The 20,442-nt window shown below is 49.5% G+C and overlaps 1 protein-coding gene across 1 annotated transcript in view; it reads left to right on the forward strand.

Moving 5' to 3' along the window:
* Positions 1-20,442, forward strand: part of INSR (insulin receptor) — a 1,116,918-nt gene that overhangs the window by 794,543 nt on the left and 301,933 nt on the right. Inside the window, exon 10 of the mRNA XM_069649227.1 lies at positions 11,187-11,388. Coding sequence (XP_069505328.1) covers positions 11,187-11,388 — 202 coding nt within the window. The remainder of the gene's footprint in view (positions 1-11,186; positions 11,389-20,442) is intronic.

The following is a 20,442-nucleotide window of genomic DNA, read 5'->3' on the forward strand; positions in this document are numbered from 1 at the left end:
GCTTACACCACATCTGTGGACACAGGCCGCAGGCACAGCCAAACATCCATTCATTGTAGAATGCAGTAATGGCTATGCTCATCCGGTCGAGCAGCGCATATAGCAGCGCATATAGCCGTCCACACTGAAACACCTGACGTACCTCAATACCTCTGCCTGTAGCATACAGCGACTACCAACAAAAAGAAATTTGTTATAGCACATCTTTTTCAGCAATAGTATTCTATCGCAAACCACCAACAGTGCCCTCCAACATGCCTGACCTCTTTTTGGGCTGCTTAGTCTAGCCTAGCCAAAAAATATCTTAGAACCTCCAGCACATTGACTTCAGTCACTGAGGGTGTTCCAACTACAAACTCCATTGAGGCCATACAAATGGGAAAAGAGTGCTAAATAAATAACCAAATACAATACAATCAAAAGGGGTACTTGGTTCTTTTAACGGGGCACATGAAGAAGGGAAAGCTACTGGGGCCCTCCCAACTCCCTCACCCCACCTCTGGGGCGGAACTGGCTCTGTTAAATACCTCATCCCCTCTTGAGATGGTCCAGTCTCTGACCCTGTTACATATATGGCTTGCTTTTCATTAACATACATCGGCTTCTACCTCCAGCTTTTGAAAACAGAACACAATATGTGATAATTCTAGCTTCGAGGGGATTGGGTCCTCCGACGTATTCCATATCTATGACATGTAATCACCACAGCTGTGCTGCTTCGGAAACTTTTTTCGGCGTCTGCGTCCTGCGTCGATGACGTTGATGCGCTGTCGTCGAGGACCTCCTCCTACGTCATCCGATGTGATAAGTAGGACGCACGATGCCCGTAGCCTCAATTCAGTTTTTTCCGGAAACGTGTTGCTTCGTGAATCTCGGTTAACGCCTCGACTCTTTGGAGTTCTGTTCTTCTCGGTTCTTCGAACCTGTTCGTTTTGTGAAAATCCTTCGTGTGAAGATGTCTTCTACTTCGTCTTCGACCCCGCGTCCGGGTTTCAAGAAGTGCGGGGAGTGTGGGTCAAACATGTCGGTGACGGACTCGCACGACGCCTGCCTCTGGTGCCTCGGGGAGGCCCACGACACGGATGACTGTATCGACTGCCAGTCGCTCACGTCCAAAGCCTTACGCGAACGTAAAGAAGTTGTCGGTAGGTCGGGTGTCCAAGCCCCGGAAGTCGAAGTCTGCGGGGCTTTCGACGGATGATTCGAGGGGTGACTCTCCGCGTCATCGTCGGAAGTCTCGTGGGTCTCCTTCTAGGAGTCGGTCTCGCCACTCCTCAGCCTCTTCGAGGCATTCTCGGAAGCGCCGACACCGGTCGTCTTCCAGATCCTCTTCGGAGGACTCTGCCCAGCACGTCGCTTACCCCACCAGCCGTGCGACGCCGGAGGAATGGGCTTCCTTCGGGAAGAAAAGGCTGGCGATTCTTGAGTCGCAGGGTACTAAGCCGTCCGCGCCCCCGAGTGGGGTCGGTCGTGAGCGGTCGAGAGACAGCGCTCGCAAGAGTGGTCGGCACGAGTCACGGGAGAGGTCCCGTTCGGACAAGGAGACTCGTTCTCGCCGTACCCATTCCAGGTCCCGGTCCTCGACGCGTTCGAGACCGTGTGCACCTGTGAGGTCTTCGAGGAAGACATCGACTTCTGAGGCGTCGAGGGCGTCGACAGGCTTTCTCGAGGCTCTGGCTCTGAGAAAGTCGTTGAAGCCGTCGACGCTCAGGTCGTCGAGGGACACGCTCGGGGCTCCGGCTTCGAGGGCTGTGTCGACGCCGCCGATGCTGGCGGCGCTGCATCTGACGTCGACGCCGATTTCCTCGACGCCGATGCCTGTTCTCTCGACGTCGGCGCCGATTCGCTCGACGCCATCAACGCCTTTCGTGTCGGAGGTACCCCGTGGCACGGGGGAACCCCCTAGGAAGGCTTTGGTTAAGAGCAAGCACTCTCGGGTGCCTTCTTTTCGCCACCTGAAATATATTTCAGAGGCGGATGATGATTCTGATGGCCTGGTTCCTAGTCAGGTTCCAGATAAAATTGTCTCGGGCCATAGTCAGTTTGACGATTTGAGGCAGTCACTGCATGATGCCAGTGGACTGGACACCTCTCCGGAGGTGGAGTTTTATAGGCCTGAGCCTGGCTCTCATGGCGATTCCTCGTACCGGCGCCTTATGGCTAGGGTTTCTGAGTACTTGGGATGGTCTGCTCCCCCAGGGGAGTTTGTGCAGGATGATCTGACGGACATCCTTGATGTTGGTCCCCCAACTGACCCGGTACTGCCGTTCCATATGGCTTTACAGAGAAGGGTGGCGGCAGCTTGGACTGCTCCGGAGAGTCTCCCGGCAGTGGGCAGATCCTTGTCGCGAAAATACCGTCCAGCCAGTAGCGACCCCTGCTACTTGACCAGGCACCCCACTTCGGAGAGTTTGGTGGTGCAGGCGGCCACGGCACCGGCAAAGCAGGCGTCGTACCCTACCATCCCTCCTGATAGGGACGACAAACGTTTTGATGGCTGGGCGAAGAAAGTGTTTTCTTCTGGTGGTATGGCGCTTCAGGCGGCCAACTCCATTTGTGCCTTGTCTCGTTTCACACACACTCTGTGGAACTGTTGCGTTAGCGGCTGAACATATTCCTGAAGGGGACGAACGGGATGGTTTCCTTGCTATGGTCCAGGATGGTAAGGATGCCATGTGTGAGTCCATTCAGTCGGGTTTGGACTTAGCTGAATGCGTCAGTAGGTCCATGGCGGCGAGCACTGTGATACGCAGGTTTGCGTGGTTGCGGAAGTCGGGGTTTGCTCCTGATGTGCAGTCCCGGCTCCTCAACATGCCCTTTGACGGTGAACACCTTTTTGGCAGCAAGGATGACGAGAGCCTTTACAGGTTGCAGACCTCAAAAGCTGCAATGAAGTCGTTGGGCGCTGCAGTTTGCCAACCTCTGCCTTTTCGTCCTAGGGGACAGCAGTGGAGGGGTGGTTCCTTTCGCTATTACTCGTCCTTCAGTAAAGCGAGAGGAGCTGGCAGTCAAAGAGGCCAACGCAGGGGTACCAGAGGTGGACGGCAGGGTACCCGTGGTTCCAAGGCCGCTCGGGCAGTTGCCTCTTTGCCCTCAGGTAACGCCGCAGCCGCTCCCACTCAGTCATGAGGCCATGTCCCATGGTTCGCCGGTTGGGGGAAGGCTGGCGCAGCATCTTGTAGAGTGGCAAGCCATTACTTCAGATGTGTGGGTTCTGGAGATCATAACCCACGGCTACTGTCGTCCCTTTCGGCACAGGCCTCGCGACAATCCACAGGGGAACCTCTTTGCAGAGTCCGAATCCGCTCCTTGCGCAGGAAATTCAAGCCCTGCTGGAGAAAGGCGCCATAGAACTGGTGCCTGTAGTGGAGAGGAACAAGGGATGGTATTCCCCTTATTTTTTGATTTCGAAGAAAGACAGGGGATTTAGACCCATCATGGACTTGCGCGGTTTGAACAAACTCCTCAGGAAGGACAAGTTCAAGATGGTTACTCTCTCTCAAGTCCTCCAGGCCCTTCAGCTTCAGGACTGGTTGGTGTCACTCGACCTCAAGGATGCTTACTTCCATGTGCCGATCCATCCCAAGCACAAGAAGTACCTGAGGTTCGCGGTTGGCGACTCACACTTTCAGTTTCAGGTCCTGCCGTTCGGATTGACCTCCGCCCCGAGGGTTTTCACCAAGCTCATGGTGGTGGTGGCAGCGCATCTCAGGCAAGGGGGGATTCACGTCTACCCCTACCTGGACGATTGGTTGATCAGGGGGAGCTCTCCCGAGCAAGTCCTGGATCATCTGTCCGTCACCTGCCACTCCCTTCACAGGCTGGGCTTCTCCCTCAATTTAAAGAAGTCCCATTTGACGCCAACACAGCAGCTCCAGTACATCGGAGCAGTGCTCGACACTTCCCTGGGGCAGTGTTTTCCTCCCCAGGTGAGGGCTCTTCACATTCAGAAAATGGTGCACAAGTTTCAGCATGCCCAGACGCTCCCAGCGTTCGAGTTCTTGAGGTTGCTCGGCCTCATGGCATCCTGCATTCTTCTGGTGCCAGAGGCTCGCCTGCGGATGAGATCTTTGCAGTGGGCACTCAAGACGCAATGGTCGCAGTCCTCCGGCAGGATGTCGGACCCGGTTCAGGTGCCACCCTCGGTCGCCGGGGACCTTCTGTGGTGGGCCGTCGAAGGCAACTTGATGAAGGGGGCTCCATTTTGGCTTCCCTGGCCGGAGGTGACAATCGTGACGGATGCATCCCTCACGGGATGGGGAGCTCATGCCAACGGGCTGACAGTCAGCGGTTGTTGGTCTCCGTCGGAGTCCAGACTCCATATCAATCTGTTGGAGCCGAGGGCCGTCAGGCTAGCCCTGAAGGCTTTTCTGCCGACTGTGCGAGGAAAGAGTGTCCTTATCCTGACAGACAACACAGTGGCCATGCACTACCTCAACAAAAAGGGGGGGCAGGGTCACTTCCTCTGTGCAGGGAGGCGATGCAGCTCGAGTTCTGGGCCATCCAGCAGGAAGTTTCGATCTCGGCAGTTCATCTGGCCGGAGACGAAAACGTGACGGCGGACGCTCTGAGCAGACAAGCTCGATCTCTCATGAGTGGGAGTTGGCTCAGGAGATTCTCCTGGAGATCTTCGCCCTTTGGGGGACTCCTCAAGTGGATCTCTTCGCCTCCATGTCAACCGGAAGTGCGAAAGGTTTTTCTCGCGGGAATTTCCTCCAAAAGGAGCTTTAGGAGACGCGTTTGTGGTGGAGTGGTCATTCCTGCTGCTGTACGCGTTTCCTCCAGTCCCCGTCATCCCGCAAGCGCTGCTGAGGTTACGGAAGTTCGGTTCCCGGATGATCCTCATTGCTCCGGCGTGGGCTCGGAGGACGTGGTACCCGGACCTTCTCGACTTGTCCATCTGCCCTCCACGTCGTCTTCCCTACCGAGACGATCTGCTCTCACGGGAGGGGGGTCAGGTTCTCCATCCAGAGGTCAGATCCCTCAACCTTCACGCTTGACTTCTGAAAGGTTGAGGTATAAGGATTGGGACCTCCCTGAAGACGTGATGGAGGTGTTGCTTTCTGCCCGAAGGCCAGCAACAAAGTCTCTGTACCGTTGGCGTAAGTTCTGCGACTGGTGCAGAGTTCAGAATGTGGATCCTTTTGCATGTGACATCACCATGGTTCTGTCCTTTTTACTTTCTTTGGCCCACAGGGGCTTGCAAGTGGGTACCATTAAAGGTTACCTGGCGGCGCTGTCCATCTTTAAGCGCTCGTCTGAAGAGTGTTCTTACTTTAAAATCCCTTTAATTTCACAGTTTCTGAAAGGGCTCACTAATGTGTTCCCTCCGTCAACTTTCCTGGTGCCCGGTTGGGATTTAAACCTTGTTCTTAAGTTTCTTATGGGTGCTCCGTTTGAGCCTTTACATTCTTGCCCTTTGAGGCTGTTAACTCTGAAAACTGTGTTTTTAGTTGCGGTTACTTCCGCTCGCAGAGTGAGTGAGTTACAGGCACTTTCAGTTAAGCCACCCTTCACTGTATTTCACAAAGACAGGGTTGTCCTTAGAGTTCGTCCTTCTTTTCTTCCGAAGGTAGTAAGGACCCACCAGCTGGCTTGCGGGCCTATTCTTCCAGGGGTGTGGCTGCATCTACTGCCCTGCAGAGGGGTGTTCCTATTCGCAACATCTGTGATGCAGCCACCTGGGCTTCAGTACATACATTTGTACGTCACTATTCCCTCGATTCCATCCGAGGACAGGATCTGGCCTTTGGCAAGGCGGTCCTTTGCTCTGCTATTTGATTGGCTATTCTAAATTTTGATTCTAAATTCTTTCCCTCCTCCTTGCTCTGGTACTGCCTTGAGAGTCTGTCATAGATATGGAATACGTAGGAGGACCCAATCCCCTCGAAGAACAAGTTACTTTCTTACCTGGTAACGTTCTTTCGATGGGATGGTCCTACGACGTATTCCATATCGCTCCCGCCCTGCCTTCCCCGCTGCAGAATTTCTTTTGCGATTGCAGCTTACGTTCCGCAAGGCTTTGTGTCTGACTGGCAGTTGACTAATGTCACACGTTCTGGGGGAAAAAACTACAACTGAGGCTACGGGCGTCGTGCCTCCTACTTATCACATCAGATGACATCATTGCTGCTGCTGGTGGTGACCTGGGAAGGGCAGTGTCGATGTCCCTGTTCCATTGGGTCTCCTAGTAAACCTATTAGGGAGGGTGGGTCCTTCTCCCTTCTCAGTCGCCAGTGGTCTATGGTGCCTTTGGGTTCCTGTGCAGGCTTGCCTGCAAAGTTGGAGGTCCTCTGAGCTGCTGCATAGAGAAATGGGCTTCTCATGCTTTGTTGCGTAGTGCCTGCATCTCTGGCGTATGTAATGTGAGAAACCAGAGGGTGTCTCGCCCACTAGTCCCCGGAGATCTCTTAGGTGGCCAGGGCACGGCCACCGCCTTTTGATCCAGACGCTGGGGGTGGACCAGAGCGAGAGGATCACCTGAGTGAGGGGTCTTCGGGGAGTAGGGACGAGAAAGCCGATGGTGAGATGTGGTATCCTCACTCCCCACCCCCTTTTTTGTTCACCTAACCATCCTATTTTTTAGGATCCCCCGAGGTCCTGACCCCACTCCCCCTTTTTACACAAACACTGGGCTGAGGAAGATGGTGACTGAGAGTAACAAGACTAACTCTCATACATCGTACTGGACATGTCCCGTTAATCGTGTCAGGCAAAGCCCAGCACTTGACGTAAAGTGCATACACCTGATACCAAGGAGCTTGCTTCACATGGATAAAAGGCAGAACCTAGCGACACACTCTGAGCAAGGCGGAACACGAGTACAAGCAGCAGTTCCGGGGCAAAGGCAAACCTACTGGAACAGAGCAACTTACTTGAGGTCATTGCCTCCGACAGGCCGCGAAAGACACGTGGAGAAGGCCAGATCCTGCATTGGAAAGCTGCATTGTGTTTCAAGGACATGTAAGGAAGGTATGGTGGTAACAGTAAGACAGACATAAGTGACCACAATTCAAGGGTGTTTATTGAACGTTCGTAAGGGTGAGGAAAACGACTAATCTAAAAATGGATGTGGGACAATGATGTGTATAACAAGAGTTTTTAGCAAAATGAAAGGTCTAAAAGGATTTATGTAGTTCAGGACTGCTGAACTGAAATGCTCCCTTCCCCACGTTGCATCACTGGACAAGGCGGAACAAATGGTAAAATTAGGAGCACCCCCCTTGAGTCTGTAGGCACCAGAAAGAAATCCGTTCCGAGCCGGAAGGGCTTGGAGAGAAATGTCCTTCACAATGGCGAGTTCTTTTCTTGCTTTTGTCTGAGGCCCCTACGCCAGGTTCACCCTTGTCTTCATAGCACTCTACGTTTTCAATCAATCTTTATCAGAAGACGAAATTCCCTTACCTTTGCTTGTACTTGGCATCCCTCTGTTGGGTTCACTTCTGTCCATGTACCACAGTTCGCTCAACTTTAAACACTTTCACAAGGGATTTGTCTTGACCCCCTTATGACCACTGATGCTTTCTTCTGCCCCTCCTCCCCCCGAGGCCTTCTGGTATTTGCAGTTTTAGATAATTTAGTTTCACACATTAGTGTCACACTATTTCCTCAGGTTAGCTTCATATCTTGTTTCTCATTCGTCAAGCTTTTCGACTATACGAGGGATACTCAAACTAATGCCCTTTCCATCGTATGAGCACTTTGACTGATGGTCCCCTCACACGCACAGCCCCTTCATCCTTCACCACAGTTCATGTTATGAAGTCTCTCACTCTGTTACACTAAACTCAGCGAGTACTTCAAACGCTTATCGCATCCTAAATTCATGCAAGCCGGCTTCTGTTGTCACTCGCCAGCAGCGTCTGATATTCTGTATCACATTCTCTTTGTTCGTCAAGGTTTTCGGTCAGGTGCAGCTCACCTCCTATAGTTGTATGTGAGGGAGGTGTTGCAGTGACCACCTGCATTTGCCTTGCTTGTCTTGCCTTTTTCGGGTCTCCCTCCACCGGGTTTGGACCCCTCTCCTCAAGATCTACAGTTTTCAGTTGTTTTCGGACTCCCAGTCCCAGAATGCACTGTTAATTGCGCTCCCACTTCACAGCTCACAAAAATTGCATTCCATGATTTTTGGAGCTGCAGGAGCCAAACGAGGGATGTTTAATTGAGGTCGGGTCTCATCTCCTGCCCCCTCAAAGACCAGGGTCTGCCTTGCTGGCTCAGGGGAGGAGTTCTGCTGTGGGTACCACCAGGCAACACCAGCTGCCTCTGGTGTTGCCTTCTGGAGGTGCAGTTTTCTCTCCACACTGCAGTCTCGTCTCAAGTAACGGGCCAGTGTTTGGGCAGTTTTCTCCTCCTCCAGGTCTCCCAGGGTCTCTGCAGCTTGCTTTGTATTTCTCCTGCTTCCCGGCACCTTCCAGCATCCCTGGCTCACTCAAAATGTTCCTTTGTTTTCCACCTTTTATACTTCCTGGGAGAAGTAATTTGGTTCAGGTGTGCATAGTTGTAAAGGGATGCCTCATTTTGCCGGGGCACATTACTGGGACAATCTGCTGTCAAAAGGAAGTAGTCTGTTTTCTGTGTCTGACATTTTCTGTTTAATCTTTATCCTCCCGATCCCTCTCTCCCTCGTCTCGGTGTTTACAAGAAATGGGGCCTGGGGGGAGTTGGAAAGTCAGTAAATCTTGCACAGTAGGATAGGGAAGAGGTTTTGAAAGGAAAGGGGATACTGCATCTCACCATCGGGTGCCTCTAGCCTACTTCCCGAGGACCCCTCTTCCAGGTGATCCTCCCGCACTGGTCCACCCTCAGTAACTGGATCCAACTGCGATGGCCGTGTCCTGGCCACCTGGATGACCAATCCCTGATAATCAGTACGTGAGACACCCTCTGGTTTCTCACAGATGCCAGTGACCCTCCTGGGTGAACGCCAGAGTTGGGGAGGCGTGGCCAAGCCTGTGATCTCAACCTTGACTTATGAATTGGAAATCGTGAAACCAAGAAAGAAACGCACCCTGCCGGTGAGTTGGCAAGCGACCTGAGTGTGTGTTAAAGATTGAAGTGGCAACATTATATCGCAAGTGAAAGATGCACGTGTGTGGATGAGACGCGAAAAAGGCAGACCTGTGAATGAACTTTGAAATAAGGGCAACTGTGAAATTTGCGGTACCTGGTAACAGAGTGGTCCGGTGAAAGGAAGTAGCCCCCTCGAAAGTCTCAGTGAAAGGTGCATTGTTTGTAACGAGAAAGCGAAGTAAGCAAATTAACTCGTATGGAAGGGGAGAGTGAAATTTGAACCTTGAACTGTTAGTTGAAGTGGTCCTGCGGAGGTCTGTAAAGAAAGCCACGCACATTAAAAGGTCTTGGACAACCGAAAGTGGTCTGAGCCCCACTGAAGGAGACCCAAAATGTAATCAGCTTGGGAAAGGGAGACCCCTTGCAAGTCTTGTTGAACATTATCTGAAGAGGTCTGAGCCGACAGAGTGGGACTTATGTGAATTTGGTTTTGAGATCTGAGCCTGACAGAGGGGGGCTAATGTGAATGTTTTGTGAAACGTTGTTTGAAAGGCTGGGAAGAGCCAATTTGACGTGGAAGGCCTGGCGGGCCTTGATCCACGTCTAGTGTTGAAACCCAGGGCCAGAGTGAGTCGTCCTGACTATAGGGATCGCCTTACTCTGTGTGGTCCAACGTGGGGAGGAGAGCTGGTTCAGCCACATTTATTCTTTTGAACACTGATTTTTCCTTAACATACATTTCTCCTTTATACACTTTTTGTACGAGATAGGGCAGTCCTTAGGTTTTGTTAGCATAGACCATTTTGATTTAACAGACTCCACTAGGACTGTTTTTATCGTTTGATGGTCAAGACTACTCCCATCTCAGTTATAGGGCAAAGTAGGAGTTTTTCCAACCCTAGAAACTGCAAAAAAGGTTTACAAACTGTACCTATTGTGTTGGTGTCATACTTGTGATACCATGACTTCCCTACAATATGCACCAGTCTCTCGTTCCCCCTCGTTCCCCCTCGTTCCCCCTCTTCCAAGTACCTGGCCTTTCAGGCAAGGCTGGCGATAACATGGGTCTGCATAGAAACATGCTGGCAAAAGCGGCCATGGGGACAGGAATTGGAGTCCTCTCAACTGCCACTGCCCACCTCAGGGGTAGGACTCTCACTGGATTTCTCTCTGTTAGGCCTCCCACCCCAGGCTGAGAGGGGATCCCATCCCCGCTTAACCAGGCCAGATGACAGACCTTGTTACACTGAATGAAAAAGATGTCCCTCCTTTCACATAATTGCTTGTAGGCGTAGTGTGTATATAGATACTTTAGTCTACTTTAGGTAGGAGTCCTCTTCTAGAGTGTCTCTACCTTGTTCCTTCTCTCTGGAGACTTCACAACTGGAGAATTAATAGCAAAGACATGCCAACGATGTATAAAATGGTAACCTGTCTGACTAGCAGATGTTGGGTGTAACACTTGAGTAAAAGTGTCAAAATTACACCAACTATACCTAATCATTATTATGTCAGAGACCATATGGAAGAAGCAAATAACTGAACTCTTCATCCCCCCTACCATCCCCACCTCCTTGACTGAAGAAGAGAAAACATTTTGTTCAAGATGGTGATACATTGGCTCTCTGAAAAAAATAGAAACAACGAATCAACACTATATGAAGCTTTATACATCTATTTTTTGCTCATCGATCTATAAATCAATTTGCTCAATTATTTGCTTGGCTGCTTAACATTCTCTTCAGATAAATGAAAAGTACAAAGAGATAAGAAACATGCTTTTTGTGCATTATTCATTTTCATCATTCTTTCATTGCTACATTGAATATCATAATTCATTATAGTCACTGAATCTCAAGTTTAGTCATAGATTCTCAGTAGGATAGCTGGTTGCTGCCGTTTAGCCAGGCCTTTTACAAATTAAGGTTTAGCTGATAGGTTGTGTGGTTACTAGGTTGTGTGGTTACTGGCTGTTTGTTAACTAAAGTGTCAGAACAAAAAAATGATGGCCTGCCCTGCATAATGTCATCATGTGCCCCTGATTTGATTGTATTTTATGTCAATCTTGGTAAGTACCATTCCGTTGCCAGTCACTAAAAAAGCAACCGGTTTATTGGGGACAACAACCAATTTGTTCCGATGTTTAATATGTTTACATTTATTTCCATATGCAGGATTAAAATTGCCATCAAGGATATGGTACCCTCCGAACGAGGGTGACGATCTCCAAAAACACAATCGCAACAACACTGATGATACCAATACAGAGTGCTGCACATGTCCGAAAACTGATTTGCAGATACAGAAGGAGCAGGAGGATTCTCGCTTCCGGAAAGCCTTTGAAAATTATCTCCACAACGAGGTGTTCATTCCCAGGTGCCTGCTTGGATGCTCTTTTAACTTGCTTCATCTTTTGATTTAACTTCTGCATACCCATCTGCTATCTTGGCTTGTGAACTCTCATGCTGGCCATCTCTTAGTAACTTCTCAGTGTAATAAGACCTCCATGTTGCTGTCTCCTGGGACTTTCCCAAAATTGCTAGATCCATACTTGTGCTGGAAGAGTGAGACAGCAGATTGAAGCGTTGGTCATGATTTAAGTGTCTACAGCCATGCTACAATTCTCCATTAAATGTTTCCAACAGACCCCTAAGTCCCCCTTGGGCATAGAAGATAATCATGTGGAAACTCCTGTTAACACCACATGATGCCACATACTAGAGAAGCTTCTAAAAGTCTGAATTGATTAGAACTGTGGATACGATTACCTGTAGTTGGTCAAACAACCGAATGCATAGTAAATTAGTAAATCCAACAAGGTACTCTCCCAAATTTCTTTCAGGTGAGAAAGTTCACAGTTCTAAATGCCTTTGTTCTTGGTGCTAAGTTATTCTTCATTGATGAGACAAAGGGTAGGCCTAAAACATGTTTTGATTCTAATGGGAAATGTTGGTGAACAGCAAAGGATTCACTATACTTTGCCATAGGTGGCTGCCCCTGAAAAAAAATCTTTCTTTCTTACTTTCCTTCCTTCCTTCCTTCCTTCCTTCCTTCCTTTCCTTCCTTTCCTTCCTTTCCTTCCTTTCCTTCCTTTCCTTCCTTTCCTTCCTTTCCTTCCTTTCCTTCCTTTCCTTTCCTTTCCTTTCCTTTCCTTTCCTTTCCTTTCCTTTCCTTTCCTTTCCTTTCCTTTCCTTTCCTTTCCTTTCCTTTCCTTTCCTTCCCCCCCCCCAGGTTTTTAGTGATATACTTTTCATGGTCCTGGTTCACCTTTTTTGACTTAGTTGTTGGCTTGGTGTTAAAGGTGGGGTCCTAGCCAAGCATGACTCTGACACCAGTGTAGGAAGAGGCAACTTCTTTACTGAGTTCCAGCTCTGTGTACAGTAATACATTTAGGCAACATCAGGTAAGTTACATGGACAGACCTCCACCGGCATCTTCCCTCAGACAACCCATCTTCTCAACTGACATTCACAGAACCATTCAAAACATAACATTCTCACACACAAAATTCCATGTCCGTCACTCCAAGCAGGGTGCAGGGAAAGACAAGACATATCATATCTTCCCCCTGAAACAAAAAGACACCTGTACAAGCAACAGATGTACATGTGTGGGGCTGCGTGTGAATGTAAATCTATCAGTTTCAACTATCAGCCCCCATGGCACGCAAATACCCAACTGCGCCCCTCTCCTTTTCTATCAAGTAAGAGAAGGACCCAGCAACAGGAAAAAAAATCATCCACTCAACAAAGCCTCTCTTTTTCTCCTGAGTAAGAGAGAAGAACAGTGCCGCTCTCTCTTGTACTGAGTGAGAAAGAAACACCAAACGCAAAACCAACTACTATTTTCCTCTCATAACAAACACCTCACCCAAAGCAACTTGTCAGGCCCACAACCCAGGGCGACTTAACATGTAGCATCAGTAAGCCGCCCACTACACGCATGGATACCATAAACAAAGATCAGTCCCCCGAATATAACGTTATCCATTTAAACTGCAACACACTGGCTGTCACACCATAACATGTGTCCCAAAGCATGCACGGCACTTCAAGCACTCAGGGTGTCAAAACCCCACAACATGCCTGTGCAAGCGGACCACACATCACCCTCAAATGGAAAACCAACGGCCCACCAGCACACACCATAGCTGCAACACACTGGCTGCCACACCAGAACATGTGTCCCAAAGCCCACACAGCAGGGCACTCCAAGCACTTGGTGTGTCAACACCCCACAACACACTTGTGCAAGTGGACCACATTGCACAAATTCAACTCCAATTCAGAAAACCAAGCACGACCACACCTCATCCATGGCATTCGCACCAGACTACACATAACAATATTTGTAGACCGTTTTCACTGTTCACTAAACACATTAAGATAAACCTCACTCACTGTTTTGCCTATGTTTGGTCTAAAGGATTGCCTGCAAGTTACTGCCCTCGTTTTGTGTACTGGACTCCCTCTCACTTATACGCACAGACTAGAGACTGCCTGCTTGGGACCACCTAGGCGTCCGCGTGTAGTCTGGTCCGGTGGCCAGCTCGAACTAGAGACTCGTGCCACTTTAGGATTAGGCATCCTCGTTTAGTCGGTTTACGTTTTATCTTCCTTCCCTTCGGAAACGTTTTGAATCCTTAAAGACTGCCGGACATTCATTCAACATCAGATCTCCTGATAGACATCACAGCCTTCCATCTTAGGGTGCCGGTAAGGCTTTCTCTGGGGAATTCTGGGTCTCTATTGTTCTTTTGTTGGTAACATATTCTGAAATTAGTTTACATATTCTGTTTTAGAGCTGAAACCACAATATCAGAGACCAGAAGGTTCTGAAGTGTAAGGTCAGAGGCCTCACACCTGCCCATACAGGTCCGTTTTTTACAAATTGCTCACATACCTGGTTTGCATACCCCACGCCTCTGACAACTGTTCTGTTCTTTCACAGTTACGGTCTGCGCCTGCTGTCCCTATAATTGGGGGTCCTCGTCTGGTGTTCCAACCCGCTCTGGTGTTCGTTAAGTGTCCTTCTTCCCAATAATAGACTCCTTTTGGTTGTGTTTTATATCACTCAAAGGGGTACATTATATAGTAGAATTTGTCGGCTACCCTACGTGATCACCCATCAAGAGTAGACCTATTTTAACACCCAGTACACCTTAACCCACAGCGCCCTCCAGACTTGAACCACAAACAATTCGCCTAACCCCCTACACCACAAGTGCATCACTCACCACCCTCCACCCATATACTCCCCACCATGTCTCACATAACTACCACCGCCTGCCTACTCTTCCCGCTACCCATAGACCTAATCCAGTCACCAACCCTCAAAGTGCACATGCATCCAGGCCCCCCACTACCCTCCTTCAGCCAGTCTCAACCACCCAGACCGATCCTACCACACCCCCCATCTCACCGGACACCCATGTCCACCGAGCACTCCCAGCAATGAGCGTCATGAAAATCACCTCCCCTCAAGAAGTCACATGCATCCTTTTCAATGCCCGATCCATTGCAAGAAACTGGCACAGCATCTTTGACCTCCTATCCTCTTACAATCCTGACCTCATTTCTATCACCGAAACCTGGTTCTCTGACGATTTTGCACCAGTCGCGCACAAGGCCTTCCCTCCTGGCTACTCGCCAGGGGGGGGGGAGGCCTTGAGGTGGCGGAGTGGCAATCCTCTACACCTCATTTCTCTGTCTTAATCGTCGAAACCCAGACATGCAACACTACCTGTGAATCCCTTCTAGTAAAATCTCGCTACCATCAACACTCACCCACAGCTTCCTACTGATTTACAAATCCCCTTGTGACGGACACTTTGACAACAATCTCTATGACTCAATAGTTACCATTCAGGTAAATCACCCAACTCTCACACTGTTGGGAGATTTCAATATCTGGTTCGATATGCCCAACAACCCCATGACCCAACCTCTGGTCGACAGTCTTGATGCACTCAACCTGTCCCGACATACCACTGGTCCAATTCACTCAGGTGGTCACACGCTTGACGTTTTCTTCAGCTCCTATGACCTCGTCTCTATATTCAGTCCCAAACTGCTTATCTGGACAGAACACTCTGGCATCACTTTCTCTATCCACACACCAGCCTCTCTTCCCACAGCTCCCGCTGCCCCCACTTTTGATCACACATGCTGGAACAAGGTCAAGGTACTCGCGACCTAGCCGAAACCCTGCTAATCTGTACCCCAGCAAAGCTGACCTGTGGGAGACCCTTAACCATTGAATCCTTTGACTCCTGGCTTAAAGAATCACTAATTCCTCTCACCCCCTCGTCCCCCAAATCGTTCATGCCCCACTTGAAGGCTTTCAAAGTCAAAACTCTCTTGAGCGCAAATGGCGAGCATCTAGAACCTGTAGATCTATGTTCGCCATCCACCACCGTAATTACAAATCTGAGATCTGAAGGGTCAAAAAGGCCTATTATAATAAACAAATTCTGAACTGTGGCAGCAGCAGCAAAGAACTCCACAAGATCATCTCCGAATTTGTGAAACCTACTTGCATCTCTGCCCAAACCATTCCCACGCAAACGCTCTGCAACTCCCTCTCTCTACATTTCTACAACACCGCACATGACAGGATGGCATTAACACCAAACTTTCCATCCTCACCCCCTGCCCTACATCTACCCCCTCCTGATCGCGTTGCACTGACAACCACTATGCCAACCTTCGACTCTTTCCAACCCATCTCGAGAGACGAGTTCCTAGATCTACTATCCGGCAGCAGACCCTCCGGAGCCTCCCTCGACCCCTACCCGCCTCTCTTCGGAAATAAATATTCTCCTCTACTTGCGCAGGAGAACATGCAAGATCCATACTAAACTACTCCCTCACCTCTGGCACCTTTACAGAAACCTTTAAAATAGCGCATGTAAAACCGCTTCTAAAAAAAGGCATCCCTCGACCCCCTTGACCTAAGAATTACAGGCCGATCTCCAACACCAGATTTCTCGTGACACTCGTTGACCGGGCTGCACACTCCCAGATCAACTGCTTTGTGGAATCCAACAGACTACTCGACCCCGCACAATCCGGCTTCAGTCCGCGTGTAACGCTCACCTGGTTCCCACGGGGGCGCTGGTCTAGTCTGGATTGCTGTGGCCTCTTCTAGCGTGATGCACAGGACCCGGAACACCGATTGGACAGGACCTCCAAATCGTGCTTGCCTGGCCCGTAGGAATATCCTTCTGCAGATGAGAAAGGGGATTAACAGTCTGCAGAATAGTGTGCTAGCTCCCCCCTTTCCCCCTTCGTTCCTCTCTAACTTCCTCCAAACCCCGGTTTAAGCTCACTTTATGGTTTGGAAGGATGAACTCTCCATCCTGCTTCTGGTGCAGGGGCGCGCGTTCGTCCAGTTACTTCACTGGTTTTCAGAATGGCGCTGGCAAAATCCACTTGACTTTCCTGAGCGATGCGCCGTAAGTATGAAAGTTCAAAGTTCAAGTGAGGCCCCCTTTATGTTGTCTTTCTAACCTGTGATCTGTCCTTTATTTCAGGTGCAGAATGAAGGCGATGCGTCGAGGGGTTAAACTGCCGAGGCGAGTAGTGATGAGGGCGATCCCTCTAAATGTCCTTATCATTCCCCAGAAATGTCTCTTGTCCTTTCCCCATAGGGGCTGGGGTACGGTACCTGCCAACGGGGCGGCGCCGACCCGAAATGTGGAAGAAAAGCCGGTAAGTATTATGGCTGTTAATCAGGCTTTCCTTCTGTGTTCCTTCTGCTCACCTTTTGTTTCTTCCTCTCTCCCCTAGGTGCAGAGATGTGGCGTCCGATGCTGACAGCCGCGATGGAGCCGGGAGATGTCTCGAGGACAGGTGAGTGAAGCGTGGCGCTGCAGCGAGCAACGCAATGCTTTTAAATGGAAGTCTTTCTTCAGGGATGCTGGCGAGAAGATTCCAGATGCAGGTAAGAAGTTTGAAATAGTCCTTGGTTTTCACCTTTCTCTTCTCTTCCTTCCTTGCACGTCTTCCAGGTTCGAGGCGGGCGTGGCTGGAGTCCAGGAGCAGGAGCAGACACGGTGAGCGTTAAGCTGCAGGAAGCAGAACAACGCGAAGCATGAGCTGCTGTCTGGGCGTGGCTTAAATAGCCTCCAAAGAAGTCCCAGGTATGTATCCTTCCCCAACTAGGTATGTATCCTTCCCTGGCCACGCCCGAGTGAAAAAATAGTCCCTATGAAAAAATAGTCCCTTTCAGGTCTCAGGGAGGCCTGAAGCGTACAGCATGGTCTGCATCAGGTAAGTGCACAAAACACCTCCCTGTATGAGCCTGGCGCCTATGGCGCTAGGGCTGATGTCCAACATGAACCTGGCTCCAAAGGTGCCAGGACTGAGTCCAAAGAGCCCCTATAAGGGGCCGCTAGGCTTTTACCCGAGGGCATGATGCCTGCTTCCGGGGGTGCTGGGCCTGGCCTGGTGCTCCGGGGGTAGGCATCATGACACCGCGCCATGGAATAGAAACCACTGTGGTCTCGATCTGGGATGATCTCAAGGTTGCGGCAGACTCCGAGGGCTGCATAGCTCTGATTCTCCTTGACCTTTTAGCAGCCTTTGACACCGTCAACCATTCAATCTTCCTTGACCGCCTCCACTCCCTACGAATCTATAGCTCAGTGCTCAAATGGATAGCCTTCTTCCTCAGCAACAGGAAACCAATTGCCTTCCTCTCCACATTTGTCTCAACTGCTCGCGCTGTGTACACTGGAGTACCCAACGCGCATGCCTCTATGCTTTCATTTTTAACCTCTCCGACCACTACAGGATTCATCCGCGCACACAACCTCTCATGTTAAAACTATGCCGACGATATCCAAATTATCCTAAGAATTCCCAAAACAAGCACCAACCCACCTCCTTACCTTGAAGCATGCAGGTCTCAGTGATATTGACCGATTGACATAAAAAACACCTCCTTCTGAACCCAGATAAAACTGAAATCATGGTATGCGGCAATACTGCCCTTCTCCCGCAACTTCTCCCATGGCCCCCTCCTCTTTCCAAAATAGTAAAAAAACACTGGCTGTACTATGGACCCAGGCCTATTCCTCTCCCATCAGATCAATAATTTATCAAAATCCTGTGACTACCACCTTAAAGTCCTTCGACAAATGTTCCCCTTATCTCCCTTGGAGTTGCCGCTGTTATCTGTTATGTCGAGACTGGACTATGCCAACTCCTTATACCTGGGAGCACTGGCATACCAGCCTAAACTCCTAAGAGCCCAAAACGCTGCTGCCAAACTCCTTCTCGCCATGGGGCACAGAGACCACATCTCCCTCGCGCTCTGCACCCTCCACTGGCTCCCTGTCGGATGAAGGGCCACCTTCAAAACCCTATGCATTACCCACTGAGCAGTGCACAAGACCGCCCAACGTACCTACAAGCGAAATAAAGCCCTACCTCCCATCACGCAGAATAAGATCAAGCACTGCCCTCTTACAAGTGATTCCAACCACCGATTCAGGATTGGACGATCCACCTTCTCAACCTTGGCTCCAGCTCTGTGGAACTCACTACCCCCCAAACATTCGACACACTCAAGACTACATGGCCTTCCGCAAAGCTTTAAAAACCTGGCTCTTTCCATAAATCCGATTAAGACCATCTAGGGCCGTTGACACCCTGCAACCTGCGGACAAATGTTCGAGGAGATACCAAGCAAGGGCACCACTGAAAGTGATTTACAAGTCCCTAATAAGTCACTCGGAACGCAGCTGTCGTGAAACACGTAAGTGAAATCCGAAACAGTGGCCTTGTAAGAATAAAACCTTCACTCCAGACACTCCTCTCCTTTCACTATGCTCACTTTCTACTCTATACCAACACACACAATAGAGCGCAGCTACACCCCCGATCAATTTCTGCCTAGCTGCTCACATATGAACAATACGCCTTGAACACCTCAACATCCTGCTAGTATGCAGCTATACCCCATGGAAAATTGGCCTAGGTGCACACATATGTGTCCTACATAAGCCTAACGCCGCCAGAATCCATTCTCAAACACCAACCTCCAGACTGCACACATTCAACTGATGGCAATGCCACCACACCTAATGTTAGGATGCAGTTACCATCAGGCAATCGCATCAGCTGCTCACATGTTGAGTGCACCCTATGATGCCCTACTCTGTCGACTGACCTGAACTATGGTCCCCAAAGGCGTTTAACCCAAAAGCGCTTTGTGGTTATACCAATGATCTATATAGCACTATATAAATGCCAAATAACATAGAACCAGTACCTCTAGTGAAGAGGAACAAGGGTTGGTACTCCCCTTACTTTCTAATCCCCAAGAAGGATGTAGGATTGAGATCCATATTGGACTCAACATGAACAAGTTCATCAGGAAGGACAAGTTCAAGATGGAGAAAGAGACAGAGAGACAGAGACTGACATGACTCTCTCTACCTGGATGATTGACTGTGCGTTCTCCTGAACAGGTCCTGCAACATCTCGGCTCCACCTATCATTCCCTCCACAGATTGGGCGTCTCCTTCAACTTCAGGAAGTCCCACATGAAACCATCTCAAAGGCTCCAATTCATCTGGGCAGTCCTAGATGCATCCTTGGGAAAAGAGAAAAAAATCTTTGTTGCAGTCATATTGGAGGGCAGATGGGCATGTCCAGAAGGTCCGGGTACCGCATCCTTCTGGCCCAATCCAGAGCAATTAGGATCATGGCTTTCCCAAACTTTCTGAACCTCTTGATCACTTGAGGAATGACGGGGACTAGAGAGAGAGAGATGTCAAGGTTATGACACTCAACCTTCACGCATGGTTTCTGAGAGGTGGAGATATAAGGATTGGGACCTCCCGGACGACGTATGTTCTGCAGCTGGTGCAGGACAAAAACATCGACCCTTTTACATGTAGAACAACTATGGTGTTATAGTTCTTATTACACCTGGCTAATCTTGCTTCAAAATACCATTAGTGATTCAATTTCTGAAGGGATTGACATATTTATTCCCAGCAATCCCATTACAAGTCCCGGTTTGGGATCTCAATTTGGTTTTGAAATTTCTCCTGTGTGCTCCATTGAAGCCTATTCATTCCTGCCGTTAAGATTGCGAACATTGAAACCATCCTTTTGTTTGTTTATACATCAGCCCGTAGGGTGAGTGAACTCCAAGCCTTGTCTTGCAAGCCTACTTACACAAAAGCCTCCTTACTCCATAAATTGTCTGATTTTCATTTAACTCAAAAAATCATGCTTCTGTCTAAGCCTTCATCTCATCCTGAAAAAGAAGAGGAGAGATTACACAGGCTGGACTCAAGACGTGCACTTTGCTTCTACTTATCCAGGATGTCTAAGATAAGACAAGATGATCAACTTTTTGTTGGTTACACAGGCCATAAATTGGGTATTGATCTAGGTGGATCATTTTAAGAAT

This window comes from Ambystoma mexicanum, chromosome 1p (genome assembly GCF_040938575.1).
Source record: "Ambystoma mexicanum isolate Mex_15411 chromosome 1p, UKY_AmexF1_1, whole genome shotgun sequence".
NCBI lineage: Eukaryota > Metazoa > Chordata > Amphibia > Caudata > Ambystomatidae > Ambystoma > Ambystoma mexicanum.